This window comes from Pelophylax lessonae (genome assembly GCF_965119305.1).
Source record: "Pelophylax lessonae genome assembly, chromosome: 1".
Classification (NCBI taxonomy): domain Eukaryota; kingdom Metazoa; phylum Chordata; class Amphibia; order Anura; family Ranidae; genus Pelophylax; species Pelophylax lessonae.
The window spans coordinates 96847936-96868680 of NC_138768.1; the positions used below are offsets into that span (position 1 = coordinate 96847936).

Sequence of the window (20745 nt, forward strand, 5' to 3'; positions counted from 1 at the left end):
CCCTTGTGTGGATGTCTACCTCCTGAGGTCTGGTTCCAAGCTTGCCCATTTAACTATTTTTATGGGACTTGGATGCATTTTGTATTTTGTCCTGAAGAAGCAGGCTTTGACCTGTGAAACGTGTTGAACATAAAGACCTCATGATGCTCTTGCTTCAAAAATTGAAGGACGTTCTATTTATATAGCAAATCTGTATAGCCTCCAGATGTGTTGTGCATTGTTGCTTTAAAGGATGTATTGTAACATGTTGTAACAAATTTTGTACTTTTATACTATTATGGTACAGTTGAAGTCCCTTTAGTTTACTGGTTATGGAATTATTTTAAAATTGTATAATTCGGGATTTGGTACCCTTACCCAACGTTATGTATTGTAACAGTTTACAACAGTGGGATCAGTACCACTACACAAATATGGCAAAGGACAACATAACAGTCCATGAATACAGTCATCAATCCCATGCAAGGGCAATCCTTGACTGTGTTCAGCAAAGAGGAAGGTGGGAACATTGTGGAAATCATGATTATTGTGCAATTTCCTCTGCTTGCTTTCTAGTTCACTTTCCAGGGTCATAACCCTCATCATTTGCCTAGAGGGCAAGTTATACAGTTAAGAGGGATGTAACCCTTTCCTACATGTAGCCCAAGCCATAAACTGTAAAGTATGTTAAAGCAGACACTACTAAGTGCAACACACAACTCTGTCTATAAGTTATGTTTTTTAACCTCCTGGGAGAATTTTAGTAGTGTGGGTACCAGCATCTTTAATGCTTGAATTTGTATATGTGAAGAATTATTCTCTCATTCTGTTATTTCTGTTTTGCTTTAGATTCCCTTTTTAAAAGACTGCGGAGATGATGGAATTTGTACTTCAGATCTTTTATTACAAGTGGAGCAGAAACCAAAGGATGTGTGAGTCCAGCTTCCAAATTCTACCCATTTTATTTATACACGGGCCTTTTTTTCAGCGGGAACGCAGGGAAATGCAGTTCTGGCACCCCCAGCACTAAATGTATAGAATGGGGTGCTGGGAGTGCTGAAGGGTCTATTGATGCCAGCTGCTGGGGAACCTATTGTTGCTGGGGAGGGGGGATATAGTGTTGCTGGTGAAGAATATATTGTTGCTGGGGAAAGGGGGTCTTATTTTGCTGTGGTTGTCAATTGTTGCTGGGAGAGATCTACTGTTAAGAGATAGGTCTATTGATGCTGGTTATTGGGAAATCTATTGTTGCTGGGGGGGTCTATTGTTGTGGCTGGATCTATTGTTGCTGGGTGTCTATTAATGTGGGGGATCTATTGTTATTAAGGGTGTCTATTGTTGTGGGGGAATCTATTGTTACTGGGTGTGTCTAATGTTGTGGGGGGCATCTATTGTGGTGGGGCGTGTCTATTGTTGCTGAAGGGGGGTTTACTGTTGCTGTGGTCTATTGTTGCTGGCTGTAGGGGATTTATTTTACTGCGCTTCTTGTTATCACTAACAAATTCAATACAATTTACTTGGCATCACACTTTGTATTAGGTTCTGTATTCTCTGAAAGGAGCGGTACTGGGAGGTGGGTAGAAGGTGGAACCAAGGAACGGTGCTCCGAGGTGGGTAGGGGGCAGAGACATGGGGTGACTCAGAAAGGGAGTTCCTGCACCTATTCTCTGAGAAAAAAAGCCCTGTTTATACAACACATTGCTACATAATTCTAATGATAAGCTCACAACGATCCTTTATGTTAGGATAAAAAAAAAAAAAAAAACAAGATTAATAGCTAAGCAGAACAAAAAATGGCTCACCTCTCTAAGATCGTTGTGGAAGGTCCATTACATTTACTGGTGTAACAATAACCATAGCAGTCCATGAGGGTGCTATTGGGCCTAGGATGGGGGGGGGACTCTCATTAGAGAGGTTGTTAAAGCAGATCTGCACAATTCAGATACTCACCCACCCAGTGGACCTAGTGTTGTTCTGCTGATATCCTCTTCTGTTTTGTCACTCTATGCCGCTGTATTTTTTGTGATGTCATCAGTAGGTGCCAGCTTTTCTTGGTTCAGCTGGCGGGCCTACCAATGACATACTGCTAGGCCTGCCCCCCTTCTTATTTACTGAATTAAGGACAATGTCTCCTGGGATATGTGATGTGTTTATCCCAGGAGGCAAAGGGAGCACAGTGCTTGTCCTTTGCCTAGGCAAATGATGTGCACCTGGCGAGCGGCCCAAACACTTTTAATAAAAAAATTAAAAAAAAAGGAGGGGTGGATAGGAGTGAAGATTGCCTGAAGGATGAAGATCCACTATTCTAAGTGTATGACTGTGGTATACACCTAAGATTGGGGGGCCTGACATAAATGGATCCATAAGTCCTGCAGAAATAAATGTTAAAAATTAAAATAGAATCATTGGGGTTGATTTAGTAAAGAAAATAGACCGCCCACTGTGCAAGTGCAGTCACACTTTGCAATGAAATTTTCTTTAGGCTGCGTTCACACTTATGCAAATTGGGTGCAGGTTTCCCCCACACATCCAATTCGCATGTCAGGAGCCTGTGACCGCCTCTCAATGGACCCGGTTTACACAGCCATGGGATGGACGTGGAGCGAATTGCACAGGTGTCCTCCTGTGTGTTTTCTGGTCCATTTTAGGTCCGAATTTAGCCAAAAATTCAGACCGAAATCGGACCTGAAATGGTGAACAGGGATTACTAAAATTACAGAATTTCTCCTCGCTAAAGCTCTAAAAGTACAGCTGAGATTTATAGTTCTACAAAGAAGTTTGTATTAGTAGTACTCGGCCATTAACAGTATGCTTTGTATTATATGATTCATTTACAGAATACACTGCACTTTGTGAATGGTCAAGGGGAGAGGAGGGATTGATAAACAAAACTAAGGGGCCTATTTATAAAAATCTAAATGTCAAGCATTGCCAAAGTCATAATGAATTCTTACCTTTTTTTTGCTTAATATTTTAACTTCCTATGATCTTCAGCTCCATCTAGAGGTATTTGCCAAAATGTCACAAGCATTTGCCAAGTCATAATGAATTCTTACCTTTTTTTTTTACTTAATATTTTAATTTTCTTTGATCTTCAGCTCCATCTACAGGCCATACTGTGGTATTTTTCTGAATGAGGTATTTCAGATAAAGCTGATAATCATAGAAAATCAGCAAAATAAGCAAAGTACAATCAGAATTTGTGATGGCTGAGTCAATGCTTGCGGCATTTGAACTACAAGTTTTTTTTTTTTATAAATAGACCTCTAAAATGGGAATGCTTTAGGAATATATTAAACAAATGCATCTTGCAGTGCGTTCCTATGGGAAATAAATTTAGAGGAGACAAAGCCAAACCTGGCTGGCTAAACCGTAATGTTAAAAAACATATTACACAGGAAAAGGAGGGGTACACTAACCATGACTGTATGGTTAGTAGTAATACACAGGAGTTGCCACTATGGCTAACAGAGGGTGAAATCAGGGAAAGGCTGGATAAAATTAACACAAATAAATCACCAGGCCCGGATGGCGTACATCCGAGAGTACTCAAAGAACTTAGTAAGATTATACCTAGACCACTGTTCCTGATCTTTGCTAGGGGGAGACCAGTGGATGTGGTGTATTTGGATTTCACTAAGGCGTTTGATACAGTTCCCCACAAGCGCTTAATTTATAAAATAAGGTCTGCAGGCATCGACCACAAGGTTTGCTCTTGGATACGGAACTGGCTAAAAGGGCGTGTCAAAAGGGTGGTGATAAATAGCGCATAATCAGACTGGTCTGAGGTGGTAAGTGGAGTCCCCCAAGGCTCAGTCCTGGGACCAACCTTGTTCAATTCATTCATAAACAGCATTGAGGACGGGATCAGTAGTTTGATATCAGTTTTTGCAGATGACACAAAATTGGGCAGGGCAATAACAGCACAGAATGAAGCAGATATCCTACAAAATGACCTGGACAAAATAACAGAGTGGGCAACAACATGGCAAGGTGCAGATGAGGCAAATGAGGTTTAATGTGGAGAAGTGTAAGGTTTTGCACTTGGGGACTAAAAACATAAAAGCACAATACACTTTAGGGGGGGAACCTTTGGGGGAATCAAAAATGGAGAAAGATCTGGGAGTCTTGGTAGAGAATATACAAAGCAATAATATGCAATGTCAAGCGGCAGCTGCCAAAGCCGGCAGAATATTAGAATGCATAAAGAAAGGGATGTATTCCAGAGATAAAACTATAATCCTACCACCAAAACTCTGGTCCGACCGCATCTGGAGTATTCTGTCCAGTTCTGGTCGCCAGTCCTCAGGAGGGATGTGTTGGAGCTCAACTACTATGTAACTACGTAACTCTTCCATATATGCTGATGCTTTCACAGTGAGAGTGGCCAATACTACAGAGCTGTCTGTATTATCTCCATATACAGTACAAATTAATTATTTGTACAGTAAGGGTACTTTCACACTGCTCTGTAACATAATTGCGGTAAAAACGCGACTTTGCTACACATTTTAAAATCCATTTGCTGTGCGTTTCTGGTGTCATTTTGGGTTGCCTGCACCTTGAAAAATGGACATGTGACTCAAAAACACAAAATTGTCGTGTGCTTTCACAGTGATTTTGACGCAATTCCCATTCATTTCAATGGGAAGCTGCGTTTTGGGTTTGGGTTTCAAAACTGTACTAAAGATGCGGCATGCAGGACTTTTTAAAACGCACGGCACCAGCAAGGCAGTGGTGTGAAGCGTCCCATAGGATTTAAAGGGAAACATTTTTCTTGCAAGGAAATAATGCAGGAAAAATGTATCAGTATGAAAGGGCCCAAAACAGAAAGAAAAACAAACACACCTGACCAGGTAGCTTTTGTCCTTTAAGAAATTATAAAAAAAAGGTCTGTGCCTGGAATTTTGTTTTAACATAGGATAAACTCTGGTTACCTGCTGATGATTACTTCATGACATTGCTTTTTTTATTAAACGAGCATTTAGGGTTGGATAAAAATGCATAAAATGTCCTTTTTTACAGCAAATTACCGTATGTGGTCAGCGACAAGAACAGACGGCTGCTTTTCCAAGTAACTCTAACAAACAAAAGAGATCAAGAAAACGCATATAACACAAAGCTGAAAGCTACTTTCTCTGAAAATTTGTTCTTTGCATCTTCAACAACTCCCGTGAGTATAGTATTATAACATAATGTAGGTGAGAAAGCTGCAGGGATCCTCAAAAACAGCTTTTTTTTTTTTTTTTTTGTTATTAATTTTAAGTGTATGTATAGTCAAATCTTTTTTATTTAGTTTCAGATATAGTAGAGAACCCCTGTTAGTTTATTTTTTTGCTGACTGTATATTTGGGGAAATTTACCTTCACTTGCTGTCCCAGAGAGAGCATGAAGTTATAGGAAATCTCCCAACATGAAGGGAATTCCCTTTTTAGACAGTTGTCCTTTGAAGAGGTGTCCTCTAAACCTTTATTTTTTGATTGAGTCTTTCCACAAATGACAGTTGATATATGCACCAAAAAAATATCAATGTACAATTACAGTAAGGCATATGTATGCCATGAATTGGATTTATAACCTCCTAAACCTAGGACAGAGGTGTCCACTATGGAAGATTCCCTCACCTCTTGTTCTGGGGACAGCTCTGACATTTTGCCCTTTCTTTCTTGGGGAAAATGGCCACCAGGCAAACAGAGGGGAGAATTTCTTCATAGCATATTGCTAAGGGGGCAGCTAGAGGAAGAAAGAGTGGACAGAGCCAGCAGGGACTTCCAAAAAAGAGGCAAGAGAATGCTCTGTGCAATATCCAAAGAAGAGGCAAGAGAATGCCCTGTGCAATATCCAAATAAAAAGGCAAGAGAATGCCCTGTGCAATATCCAAAGAAAAGGCAAGAGAATGCTCTGTGCAATATCCAAAGAAGAGGCAAGAGAATGCCCTGTGCAATATCCAAAGAAGAGGCAAGAGAATGCCCTGTGCAATATCCAAAGAAGAGGCAAGAGAATGCTCTGTGCAATATCCAAAGAAGAGGCATGAGAATGCTCTGTGCAATGTCCAAAGAAGAGGCAAGAGAATGCTCTGCAATATCCAAAGAAGAGGCAAGAGAATGATCTGTGCAATATCCAAAGAAGAGGCATGAGAATGCTCTGTGCAATGTCCAAAGAAGAGGCAAGAGAATGCCCTGTGCAATATCCAAAGAAGAGGCAAGAGAATGCCCTGTGCAATATCCAAAGAAAAGGCAAGAGAATGCTCTGTGCAATATCCAAAGAAGAGGCAAGAGAATGCCCTGTGCAATATCCAAAGAAGAGGCAAGAGAATGCCCTGTGCAATATCCAAAGAAGAGGCAAGAGAATGCTCTGTGCAATATCCAAAGAAGAGGCATGAGAATGCTCTGTGCAATGTCCAAAGAAGAGGCAAGAGAATGCTCTGTGCAATATCCAAAGAAGAGGCATGAGAATGCTCTGTGCAATGTCCAAAGAAGAGGCAAGAGAATGCTCTGCAATATCCAAAGAAGAGGCAAGAGAATGCTCTGTGCAATATCCAAAGAAGAGGCAAGAGAATGCTCTGTGCAATAGCCAAAGAAGAGGCAAGAGAATGCTCTGTGCAATATCCAAAGAATAGGCATGAGAATGCTCTGTGGAATATCCAAAAAAGAGGCAAGAGAATGCTCTGTGCAATATCCAAAGAATAGGCATGAGAATGCTCTGTGGAATATCCAAAAAAGAGGCAAGAGAATGCTCTGTGCAATATCATTGCACAGAGCAGGTAAGTATAAACTTTTTTTTATTTAATTAAAAAAAAAATTGCCTTTATTATAACTGTAATCTTGGTTTTGGCAGAATATCTTGGCCTATGGTCCAAGGGATTCTAAAGTGACACAGGGTTCCCTTAGAAGACTAACACTGGTACTTGCTGAAGCACTATTGCTACCTAAGAAACATTTTAAGCCAGGTCAGGTTCACTTTACATAATAGTTGGCAGTATATTGAGGCCTGAACAGCTAACAATCCTGGCATTTGCCAGAATAGTTAGAGCATCTGGGCCTAATGTGAGTGCTGGTGGACTTGTGTTTCAGTAAAACAGTCCTATCATTGAAGCCTACACACGTTCTGTGGTTGTGCTCAGTCAATATGGTACATTTGCCAGTGATTTAAATGACTGCCTCATTGAGCTTTGTAAACATTGGTCACCTAAGCAAATGTGAGCCAGTGTACTTCATATGCTAAGGCTTTCTTCTATGACAAATAGGGTTCTGGCCGGTTAGGTCCGCTTTTTTTCTTTTTGCTTTAAATTAAACTTTCAGAAGTCCCTTTATTAAAATGTAAAATTCTAGAGCCTCCATTTCCCACTTTACAAGCCATGCTAATTAGCATAGTTGTATTTGGCCTTATATTTGGCTCAAATCACATACTCAGCTGGTACACTGAAAATGTCTGATTATCACTCAGTAGATTGAAGCAGTAGCCCATTGTAGGCAAAAATCTGAGGCCCCTTGGTTATGTAGCAAAAATAAGTATCCAGCTTACATTCCTCTTGTGGCTACTGATCCCAGCAACACCGCTTCAGGCACTGCTACCCCGCCTGGCTGCAGCTGCCGCTTTCACTGGCCCTCCAGGCTAACTTCCCCCCAACAGTCATCCTGACTGACACTTACCAGCCCACCCAGGCTGACTCTCAGGAGATCTCCCAGATGTGCTGACCTGCTCCCGCTGACCTCTTTCCTTGCTCCAGTGCAAGGAAGGCTTTCCTCTGTGTGCTTTAGAGGGAATCTTCCAGTACCCGAGCCGCTGGCCGGAGATTACCCCCCAGACTAGGGGGCATCCTCAAGGGACACCGACAGCCTCGTCTGTACTCCATCTCTATCTTCCACCGACTGCCTCTGCTGGCATTATTTATGGCTGTTTATGAAGTGGCCTACTCCCTGCTAGCCCATGTGCTGGGGATTGACTGGGGCCCTCAAAAATATTACAAAGAGCCCCTGCTAGCCTCCACCTACTGCATCTGAAAGCTTCTCCAAGGCTCAAGGAGAGAGGCACAAGAAGAGCTTTCTGAATGAATCATCCAGCTTCCCTGAGTCACTAATCCCTGACCCAGATTCAACCCAGGCCTGACTTTCAACCAAGCCAATTTACCTACACTAACAACTAAACTATGTACACCTAGCATACTAGCTAGAGGGTGCTACATATAAAGTTTATAAATAAAGTTCATGCTACCCCTGGTAGCTTCTGGTTTGGACCCAATACACCAGCTTAGGCGTGTATGGTGGGGGATGAGTTTTTTATGAACAATGAGCTGTAGCAGATGGTCCATGTTCCCTTGGGACAAAGTTCACTACTAATCTCTTCAGGCTGGTTCACACTACATGCATTAAAAACTCTGCATCAAAATCAAATAAAAAAAAATCTGCATAAAAAACGTATGAGCGGTAGGTTACATGTATTACAATGGCATAGTTCTCACCATTGCAGTGTGTTCCAGTGCAGTCAACAAAAATAGTACATTCATAGACGCACCGGAATGCACATATCACTAATTAGTTCCCTTCACGCTAGTTTGGCTTCTGAGACACACATAATCGCATGACAAGGGAAATCACATTGTTTTTAATGTTGCCCTGCGCTTTTAGTCTCATAGACTTTTATGTTAACTCACAGAAGTCACATCAGCATTAGATGGGGAGCATTCCTATGCAACCTTGTTAAGATAAGTGTTTTTTTTTTTTTAAACCTGACCTTCCTTCCCAGGTCATCCTTGCTGCCTCCTTCCTAACGAGGAAAAAAAATTCAAATGCATGAGCTGCCCTACGTGCGTTGCATGTTTACGCATTAATGTGTGCAAAAAAAGTGAGCAGGCACGTGATGTACGTTTCTGCTGCACTTAGGTTTGAATGGGATGGGCTTGGACAGCAAGGATGACCTAGGAAGAGCGATTAAAGAAAAAACATTCATCTATCAAAGTCACATAGGAATCGCTTCTTATCTAATGCTGGTGCAACGTCTTTGAGATAACGTAAAAGTCCATAGGCTGAAATCAGACAGGTGTGGCACCAAAGTAGTGCAGGAACTTTGCACTGTGCTGAGTCACATTGATTAGGACAGGCACTATTGAAATTAATGTGATGCACCAGAAAGCATCAAAAATATACATGCAAAAATGCATTCAGAATGCATCTGGACTGCGTTTCTGTGGTGTGAACGGGCCCTGTAATCATTGGTCTTCCCATTTGGTTGTTATGTATGTATAATACACTTGGGATTATGACTTGGAGAAAATAACTGAGTTTGTATTTGATTTACTGAATTGTGGCTTTGTATCTGCAGAGTGATGGAACAGAGGTGTTGTGCCAAGTTGGAAATACTCAAGGTTCTGTGACCTGCCTCGTGGGTTTTCCTTTCCTAAAGGCTGGGCAAATGGTATTTAAAGCATTTTAGTTATATTATCAGTGATAACTGATGTATTTACACTAGCTTTATATTATTGGTATAATTCTTAGAGTTCTGATCTTACATTATTTGTATCTTAGGTGACATTTGATATCGGATTTGACTTTAACCTTAAACATCTTCAGGATAAAGCATATATATTCTTCCAGGTCACAAGGTACCACATTCCCTTTTCAGCCATAGATACCACTTTATGTATTTAATAAATATATCATATTTTATAATATGCTTGACAATGTATTTGTCTGACAGTGAAAGCAAAGAAGTCTATGAAGGAGACAATTCTATAAACAGAACTATTCCTGTTCAATATGACGCAGGGATCCACTTAACAAGGTAAACCGTTTAGATTTTACTGTCCTCTCTAAGCAGTATGTCACATTCAGCCTGTTAATGTCAGTCTAGTCGTGTTTGCTCCCATGGGAAATGCAACTACAGCCAACCAGTTGGATCAGTTAATATTTATTAAAACTTGTAGTTCAGCACAAAGACCTGGTACAAAAGCTTGGTAGTTACCAGGGCCGGACCTACCATGGATCCAGGCAGCACAATGTCTTGGGCCAGCCCTAGTAGTTACAACACAGTACAGTGGTTAAAAGGTTGCAATAAATACAATTCACCAGTATGAAGGAGATACACCAAAAATTATGCAAAGTCAAAAAGTTCTTTTAGTTTTAGATAGTGTAGAAGCATGTAAACCCTTGTCCAGTTGTTGTCTGTGTCCTTGCTGGCAAGATTTCCATAGTGTAATACAATGAACCTCTGCACCTCTGGAAATAATGAACAGAGTGTTGTAAGCTGTTGTACATCTCCTACTTCCAAACTGAAAATAGTAAAGAAGTTCAAATATAGTTGAGTTGGCGCAACCCTCTTAACAAAAACATGTACTAAACTTAAATATACTGAATAAAAAAAAAAAAATTCTATTGTTGAGAACATTTTCCCTAGATTGTAAAATGATGAGAAATCAAATTTACAGTGATCACTAGAAGAATAAGGTGAGGAGAAACCTTTAACCACTTCTTCAGCCCCGGAAGGTTTTACCCCCTTAATGACCAGGTAATTTTTTGCGATTCAGCACTGCATTGCTTTAACTGACAATTGCGCAGTCATGCGACGCCGTTTCCAAATACAATTGATGCCCCTTTTTCCCACAAATAGAGCTTTCTTTTGGTGGTATTTGATCACCTCTGCGTTTTTTCATTTTTGCGCTATAACCAAAAATAACACTAATATTTTCTACTTTCTGCTATAAAGCATTCCCAATAAAAAGTTTTTTTTAAAAAAATCTAATTTTTTATCAGTTTAGGCCAATTTGTATTCTGCTACATATGTTTGGTAAAAAAAAAATCCCAAAAAGCGTATAATAATTGGTTTGTGAAAATGTTATAGCGTTTACAAACTACTGGATAGATTTATGGACTTTTTATTTTTTTTTATTAGTAATGGCAGCTATCAGCGAATTTTAGCAGGACTTCAAAATTGCGGCGGACAAATCTGACACTTCCCGTGACACTTTCTGGGGACCAGTGATTTTTAATATAGTGATCAGTGCTAAATAATATACACTGTTACTGTATAAAATGACACTGGCAGGGAAAGGGTTAACACTGGGGGTGATCAAGGGGTTAAATGTGTTCCCTAGATGTGCTTTCTAACTGGGTGGGGGATGGATTAAACAGAGGCAGAGAGAGATCGGTGATTAATCTTAGCTGAATCACACCATCTTTCCCTGCCTCTCTGACAGGAGAGCTGTCTTGCATTGTTTACATATCAGGCAGGTCTCCTGTCAGTTTTGCAGAAGATCGTGGGAGGCCGGCAGCAATCGAGCCAGCTTCTCCCGCAGTCTGCCTCCTGCTGTGTCTAATCTGCGTGGGGCTAAAGTTAAAGTTTTTGTACAGTGTGTGAGAGCTGATTGGAGGAAAGAGACACACTCCCCTTCACACACAGCACAGGAAAGAAGGAACATGCAGAGCTGTGTTGTGAATAGACAAGCTGTGTGCTGAGCTCTCCTCCCCTCTGGTTTTGAGACTTGTCAGAAGTAACACATGCTGATAACAGAGGAACAAAGCACCAGAGAGAAATGACATTTAGAGCTTTGGAGATAGACAAGTAAACACTACAGATATATACAGTATGTTCTTTGTTCAGATTTCATGACTGAGGTTTACAACCGCTTTAAATGATACCCTTTACTGGATAAATCTAATAACTAAACTTATTAAAAGGTATCACTTAAATTCAAAAATGTCTGCAAAATATTGGGGAAAAAAAAGCTTTGACTTCAAATATACCTAAAATAAAGGTTAGCAATGTTCAATTAACACCTAGCACAGTGCTTTCACCACCCTACTTTAACTGGCTACTCACTGTAGTCTGATAATAAACTAATTCTGTCTATGGAGGTTCACCAAGAAAAAAAAAGATGTTTCTGGGTCTACTTTGAACAGTTCTGCTCCAACTGCTATGTATACTGAAATTGTCCAAAAAGAGAAACATATCTGACCATCCCAGATCGCGATCAATGCCAGATATCTGAGGGTGCTTCTCAACACACACACAGAGGAGCATGAGCAGAGGAGGGTGTCCTCTATTGTGCCAAAGAGATATCATCACACAACACTACATATAATTTAGGATGTAGTACCATCACACTTGTTTTATAGAAATTATATGACACTTATAGGCTAGACATGAATGAGCGAGTTTGGGGTGGGGGAACTTGACTGGCCTGCACAGAGTCCTGACCTCAACCTGATAGAACACCTTTGGGATGATTTAGAGTGGAGACTGTGAGCCAGGCTTTCTTGTCCAACATCAGTAACTGACCCCACAAATGCGCTTCTAGAAGAATGGTCAAACATTCCCATAGACACACTCCTAAACCTTGTGGACAGCCTTCCAAGAAGAGTTGAAGCTGTTATAGCTGCAAAGGGTGGGTCAACTCAATAGTGAACCCTACGGACTAAGACTGGGATGCCATTAAAGTTCACGAGCGATTAAAGGCAGGCGTCCCAATACTTTTGACAATATAGTGTATCTTCTGCTTTAAAAAATCAATAAAGCAAAAATGTGCTTCACACATTCATAGATCGGTCAATATATAGTACTTCAGAGACACAGAAAAGCAGCAGTTTTACTTTTTAAATAATATATATTAACAATATTCAAAGTGCTACTAGCTTTCATTAGAAAAAAAAAGGCAAAGAAAATGACCACAAACATTTCGATAACCAATTGCTACACAGAACTGTAGACCTATTATTATTATTTCAATAAAAACGTGAAAGTTAGCTGGTTCTCCTGGAACACTTGTCCTTAGGGGAAATATCTCCTTAACGAATACCATTTCCTTCAACAATGGCTAAATTGCTGCAATGTGATGCATATATCATTAACTGGTATTCTCATGAGAAATTAGCTCATATCATAATGCATGTTTTAAAGCTATTTACACTGATATACATACAGTATAATGTTGTGTTTTAACCATTTGTTGGAATAGCCACTTGGTTTTCTTGGCTTATCTAATCATGCACCAAGGTATTTGAACTTATAGTTTAAAGTTGAACTCCAAGAATCCAGCCAGTTTGTAAAATGTTAATTAAACAGCAATGAACGAAAGCCACACATGATAGTTACAGTAATCATCACTGCAACAAGTAATCACAGTGTACAAAAATAAAATACTCCGGTGACAGTATGTAAAGAAAAAATAATACAAATTGGAAAGGAAAAGGAATTTCTTTTTTACATAATGTCACTAGTCACCCAGTCACAGTGTCCCTGATCACTGCCATGCCAGTCTTATTGTCCCAGATCACTTCCAGACCAGTTACAGTATCCCTGATCACCGTCACACCACTTACAATATCCCTAATCATCGCCACCCCAGTTACAGTTATCCCTAATCACTGCCAAACCAGCCACAGTGCCCCTGATCACCACCACACCAGTTACTGTGTCCCTGATCACCCCCACAACAGTCATTGTGTCACCATAAGGTCTTGTTCACATGTGCAATGCTCTCTGAAGGGCCAATAATATTTGAATCTCTCTCTTTAAAGAGCATTTGACAGGCAATGTAAAGGCATTGTATCATCTCCTCACCACCTGCTTTAACCCCTTGGACCCTTTGGACCCTACACAAGCAAGCCCATTCACTCGACTTGGTTCATGATCAGAGAGCATACAGGGGGTATAATTCCTGCCTCAGTTGAAAGCTAAGCATTGCAGCCATGGCAGGTGTACACCCCAAGCTGCTGCCTCTGCAGCTAAAGGGGGTAGCGGTTGAGGACTTGTCAACTGCAAGGTTTTACTGTCCCCCAACAAGCCCTAATAATGCAGCCATTCACGGTTCTCCTATCACCACCACATCAGCCACAGTGTCGCCAGACCAGTGTAGCTGGAATCATTGATCCTGATTTGCCTGTTTATCTACCAGGTTTCTGCCTGTTGCCTTAGCCGATACTTTTCCTTTATGCTGACCATGTCCCTGCTTGTGCCTGAACTGATCCATCTGAACATCCGACTGACTATGTTCCTGCGAGACACCAGTCCGAGCCATTCATACCTTTGCAAGGGATGATCCTTAATAACCACTTCCTCCTCCCAGTGGGCCATAAACAAATTGGTCACACTGGGAGCGATGCGGGAACCCATCACAACACCTCTAGTTTTCAAAAACAAAAAAGACGATCAAACCAGAAATAATTTTTAAGTAAGCAGAATTTAAGACTATTTAAGAGGAACTTTATAAGGAAATAAACTTATGCGCTATATTGAGGTAAGCGACCTGGTGACCAATGCCAAAAAGGGGGGGCTGCGAAGAAGATATGGAACTCCTCCAGAGTCAGCAGCTGATTTTGATAGTGTCCCCACGTATCAAATATATTAAGAAGAAATAAAATCAGCTCTATACTCTGAGTGAGCGGGACCACTCTCTCTGTCTTCAGTAGAAAATATAGGATATTATCACACAATAAATAATAAATGATCACAGTGATCAAGTGATGAATAAATATGTATCAGTGTGTAGGTGAATCATAAACGAAAAATGTGAAAAAAGCAAGAAGATATCTGAAGGATAGAAAAATCAAATCAAATATACTCAAATGAACATCCAATAGTGAAAAACCAAAATCCAAGTGCTCATATAGATCATGAATCGCTGACAATAATGTAAAAAAATATACAACAACAATGGGCAGTAATAGATGTGCAAATAGCAGTATAAAGTGACGCTGAAGTGAGCAATTCAAAAAAAAGTGCAGCAGTGCCAAGTTAAAAGTGCATGTATGATCCACAAAATCACTCTTAAATAACTGACAGTCCCAAATAATAATTCAATAAAGTGCAAAGTGCCAAACAATGGTGATATCTTCCAGTGCAATTTCTAGATGAAGTTTCACTTCCCAATACAATAAAGTGGATGTGTCCCGGTGAGCCCACAATCCAACACCGAGTGCAGTGGCCGCTCACCTTTACAACACTCAAAAAGAGCGTTTAGATATGTATCTCCAGGTTCCTCTCCTCACTCTTCTGGTATGTATATGCTATCCTCCCGCTGTTATGGATGATTTAAACTTGGTCCACGCAGATGAACACTTAATTCCTGTGTCTGGTGCTCAAAATAGGAGAGACTCTCATGGTATAGTAGGTCGGGTATATTTTATTAATGCCACAAGTTACAGACTACTTACAATTAGGAAGATCAAAGCGTGCAGACAGTAACCCTGTGTATCCGCCGATGCGGAGAGATCCGAAGCTTCCGGTCACGGCCGATGGCCGGAAGTGACGTCAGTACGGCTTGTCCCTCTTTGACGCGTTGCGCTACGAACACCAGTAGCTTTCTCACCCCTTTGAGAAAGCTAAAGGCTTTTTTTGTTTATTTAGCAATAAATAAAAACCCCAATGGTGATTAAATATCACCAAAATTAAGCTACCAAAAATGTCTTTTATGTACAGTGTTACATGACTGAGTAATTGTCATTCAAAGTGTGACAGCGCTGAAAACGTAAAAATGGCCTGGGCAGGAAGGGGGTGACAGTGTCTAAAATTGAGGTGGTTAATGTAGATTCATATAAATATTTGCTTGCTTGACCAAACAGTGTCAGAGTATGTACAGTATGCCTGAATTGCTGGGGAAAGAACATTAGATTGTGTGCTACAATTATAATTTAATACATTTTAGGTATAGATTAATGCTTGCTAACCAACCAACATTAGAACCTGTATTGTTTGATTACTGGGGAAATAACATAAGAATTACAGTTTTTGTGTATTCTGTAAAGCTGCTATATAATTTATGAGCGCTATATAAATAGAATATATAATTTCCACATAAGTCACCTAAAAACATCTTTAATTTTGTGCTAAGTTTACACCTGTGAACTGAACAAATGAATCCCCTTAAATTCATCTCAATTCCACCCCAATGCTGTGTGAAGGTATTATAGGCTAACCCCACCTTTTGCACCATGTTACATGTTACACCTATACTTAGGTCAAATTTTTGTCCAATGTGGTACTTTTTTAAGAACTCGGTTGAATTACACACAAAATATCTTTTAAATCATTTTACTATAAGTATGAGATTATTCAAAGGTTCACTCTTTTGCTTATAGATCCACCAACATTAACTTCTATGAGGTCTTCTCTGGAGCCAGTGTACCCTCACGGATAAACACTTTTGATGAAATTGGCCCTGAGTATAACTTCACAATAAAAGTAAGTACAGCCTAGACTCAGACTGCATACCATCATGTTGCCCTATTAACCAAGGAAAGCTTGCACACAAAGACTTTGTAGCCAAGCTATCTAAAAAGCTCCATGTGTCTAAAATGCCTAACAGACAAAAGCAGTGCTCCCTTAGTTAATACCTTTACTGCCTCAATAAAAAGACTGGAGGAATGGCTAGGTCAACCAGAGACTTCCCTCATCTGAAAATATTTTCAATATTAGCCTTGGTACATGCAAAAATGTTCCTAAAAGTCATGAAATATATGAAAATTGCTTGTGTATTTAAATGCACCAGTTTAAGTAGGAACCCATCTTGTGTAAATTCAGTCATGATTTGGTGCTTTCACAAAGGACTAACAAGAAATATGTTGAGCGAAGTAGAGAACAGCATGACTCATCAGTTTGCTGCTGCTCCTTCACTGTCCAGTCACAAGTTGGGGACTGGGAGGTGACTAAGCCAGGCCATACAGTACATTCATCTTTTTTTTATTTTTTCATTTAACCAGCAGGCTGAATGAAAAAAAATGACCTCCCATTAAGATATTTTATTTTGACAGCAGAGAGGATTCCCTGCCATTAGAATACTGTACACTGATCAACACCCCTAGCTATAGCTTGTGGTGCTGACTAAGAGGACATTTTTTAACAGGCTGGTTGCACAGGAGTTGATCAATAGATTGGCTTGTGTAGAATCAGCCTGTCAAACATGGATCAAAATTCATCCAGTCCCTGCTGAACACGTCAAATTTGGATCCATGTGTGGCCAGCTTAAGTTATATTGCTTAACTGCAGTAGAGGAAAGTCAGATCACCAGGCTGGCTGTCCTGTCCACTAGGGCTGTTAAAATCTCTAGACTGGCCGGACAGAGATACAAATACTTTGGCAGGAAAGGCAGCTCCCATTTGTGTATTTTAACTCTGTATTTATCTGATATTTTTTGAGTTCAGTTTTCAAATAATTGTAAAGGTTCATTTAATAATAAAAATTTTATTTTTACCTGTTACATGCAATTGTTCTTTGCTCCTCTTCCCTTCTGAGTGCCCCCATAGCAAGTCGCTTGCTATAGGGGCACTTATGAGGACAAGATCCTGAGATGGGCTGTGTGCGTCTAATGACACACACAAGTGGTTTGGCCATGCCCCCTCTTCCTCTTCACATGATTTGATTGACAGCAACAGGGGCCAATGGCTCCCGCTACTGCCTATGAGTCCCGCGAGGAGAGAGAGCAGCACTGCTGCGCTCGAGCACAGCGTTGAATCAAGATCACGCTTAGGTAAGTACAGGGGGGGGGGCTGGGTTAAGGCTGAGGAGAATGCATTAACGTAAAAAACATTTAGCCTTTACAAACACTCTAAGCCTGATAATCTCCCATTGCCCCCACTATTCTTCCTATACTCTCTTACAGTGCATCCGGAAAGTATTCACAATGCTTCACTTTTTCCACATTTTGCTATGCTACAGCCTTATTTCAAAATGGATTAAATAAATAATTTTCCTCAAAATTCTACAAACAATACCCCATAATGACGACGGGAAAGAAGTTTGTTTGAAATCTTTGCAAATTTATTAAAAATAAAAATGAAAGAGATCATGTGTACATAAGTATTCACAGCCTTTGCTCAATACTTTGTTGCCGCATCTTTGGCACCAATTACAGCCTCAAGTCTTTTTTAGTATGATGCTACAAGCTTGGCACACCTATTTTTGGGCAGTTTCTCCCATTCTTCTTTGCAGAACCTCTCAAGCTCCATAAGGATGGATGGGGAGCATTAGGGCACAGCCATTTTCAGATCTCTCCAGAGATGTTCAATAGGGTTCAAGTCTGAGCTCTGGCTGGGCCACTCAAGAACATTCACAGAGTTGTCCCGTAGCCACTCCTTTGTTATCTTTGCTGTGTACTTAGGATCATTGTCCTGTTGGAAGATAAACCTTCACCCCAGTTTGAGGTCAGTAGCGCTCTGGAGCAGGTTTTCATCAAGGATGTCTCTGTACATTGATGCATTTATCTTTCCCTTGATCCTGACTAGTCCCACAAATCCTGCTGCTTAAAAACATCTCCACAGCATGATGCTGCCACCACCATGCTTCACTGTAGGGATGGTATTGGCCAGGTGATGAACGGTGCCTGACTTCCTCCAGATTTGATGCTTACCATTCAGGCCAAAAGGTTCAGTCTTTGTTTCATCAGACCAGTGAATTTTGTTTCTCATGGTCTGAGAGTCCTTCAGGTGCCTTTTGGCAAACTCCAGATGAGCTGTCCCATGCCTTTTACTGAGGAGTGACTTCAATCTGACCACTCCACCATACAGGCCTGATTTGTGGAGTACTGCAGAGATTGTTATTCTTCTGGAAGGTTCTCCTCTCTCCATAGAGAAACACTGGCGCTCTGTCAGAGCGACCATTGGGTTTTTGGTCACCTCCCTCACTAGGGCCCTACTCACCCGATCGCTCAGTTTGGCCAGGCAGCCTGCTCTAGGAAGAGTCCTGGTGGTTCCATGCTTCTTTCATTTACGGATGATGGAGGCCACTGTGCTCTTTGGGAATTTCAATGCTACAGACATTTTTCTGTACCCTTCCCCAAGTCTCAAAACAATCCTGTCTCGGAGGTCTACAGACAATTTCTTGGACTTCATGGCTTGGTTTGTGCTCTGACATGCACTGTTATTTGTTGGAACTTATATAGTCAGGTGTGTGCCTTTCCAAATCATGTCCAATCAACTGAATTTACCATAGGTGGACACCAATCAAGTTGTAGAAACAACTCAAGGATGATCAGTGGAAACAGTATGCACCTGAGCTGAATTTTGAGTGTCATGACAAAGGCTGTGAATACTTAAGTACATGGGATTTTCTTGTTTTTAATTTTTTTAATAAATTTGCATGCCGTGCTGGGCCAGAAATACACATATGGGAGCAGGACAATATAGTCTAGCACAGGCACAGTCTAGCCCTGGGGGAATAGCCATTCATCTGCATCTATCAATACATAACCATCTTTTGCAAAAGGAGCAATATTTGGGCAGCCTAGCATCAAAGTGCAAAATGCAACATACAGAGTTATCCAGTGCTCAGAAGTTTATAAAATAACATGCAAATGTAACCAGCCTGTATTCGTCACTTATTGTCTGCAAATTCCTGGCCGGTTGGTAAGGCGAAAGGAACGTTTTTTTTTTCCTTCATAATTAGTATACTCTGCATTTTGTTGTTTTAGGTCAGTACTGGAACCATGCCAGTGAGAACGGCATTCCTAACTATTAATATCCCTGAGTTCACCAAAGGTAACAACCCTCTGATGTACATCACCTCAGTGCAGACAGATCAGGTAAAAACATACCGTACAGACAATTGGCATCATGCTGGTATTTCTGAGATTCTGAGATTTTAATTTATATCAACAGCATTATAAAATTGACCTCTTACTGCTACATTCGTGAATTTATATACAATGTATTTGGTCTTATTCAGTAAGGAAGCAAAGTGACACTGTGCAGGCCTAACCCATAGCAACTCAATGGAATCATCTAACTGATGTGCTTATTGTAAAGTGACTATCACTATGAATGCATAGCACAAAATTATTGGTGGAAACCATCATACTGCTCCAAACATGCCTGTTTCTCTGTACCTCCAGCTTCCATCAGGTGCATGTCCAGGAGCACATCTCTGCTCAGCTGTTCTGCTCCTCAACTAAAAAATGAATAAACCGCACACTGATGTTGCCATTTATGTAAAACCAATCTCCATGATTAAGCCCCTTGTGTGGTGAAATACGCTGGAGTGGGAAGTGGACAGGAGAGGCTATGGGGTTTATTTACTAAAGTGCCCCAGTGCACTTCAAGTGAACTTTATGAGACATTTCATGCCATAGTACATTTCCCAAATTCTCTTTATCATGAAAAAACTGTTCTTTGATAGAAGCTTAAAGTGAACCTGTGTGTAGCCTACAGTATATGGGTCATAGTAACAGGTACTCTTAACCTCTGCTCTTCCTACATATTTACCTTCCCTTTACTTATAGCTTTAGCAGAGGACACATAAGTCCCGCTCCCATATGGCAGCGCTGAGTGCCTAAGCGGCCCATTAGTAAGCCCCAGTGCTGTCACCTGGGAGGAAGGGGAGTTAGTCACCTGATTCCATTTGCCAGAAGTGCTAGATATTGTCCTAAGCTCTGGGGGACTAAATAAAGCAGCAGGGAAATGAAAGGAAGATGTGCTGTTAGGGATTGAAGCAGTAAAGTGAACATGTCTTTTTTGTCTTGCATGTGCACTTTAGGAAAATATGCAGTATAGTAATGTTTTTTTTAGGATGTACGGTTAAATAAGATCAAATATTCTGCACCCCAAAGATGTGGGGTACATTTTAATAAACTTCATTGTTATTAAAAAAAAAAATCTTGATTAGTAACTAAATAAAATAATTTACAAATTAATTTTTGCTTCACTGTTCCATGCTGGGTACTGGTTCTCTGGAAAAAAATAAACTTTGGACCACCATCACTACCCAACTATGTTGCTTAGGTACCATAAAGTTATCCTCTGTGAGTTGTTTCTATGTAATTATACCAATTTCCAATCCAGTTTC

At 40.5% G+C, this 20745-nt stretch overlaps 1 protein-coding gene across 1 annotated transcript in view; it reads left to right on the plus strand.

Annotated features, from left to right (window-relative positions):
- Positions 1-20745, plus strand: part of ITGA2 (integrin subunit alpha 2) — a 216199-nt gene that overhangs the window by 169535 nt on the left and 25919 nt on the right. Inside the window, exons 19-25 of the mRNA XM_082258852.1 lie at positions 829-911; positions 5005-5152; positions 9301-9393; positions 9504-9580; positions 9676-9759; positions 16050-16152; positions 19376-19486. Of these exons, the coding sequence (XP_082114978.1) occupies positions 829-911; positions 5005-5152; positions 9301-9393; positions 9504-9580; positions 9676-9759; positions 16050-16152; positions 19376-19486 (699 nt within the window). The remainder of the gene's footprint in view (positions 1-828; positions 912-5004; positions 5153-9300; positions 9394-9503; positions 9581-9675; positions 9760-16049; positions 16153-19375; positions 19487-20745) is intronic.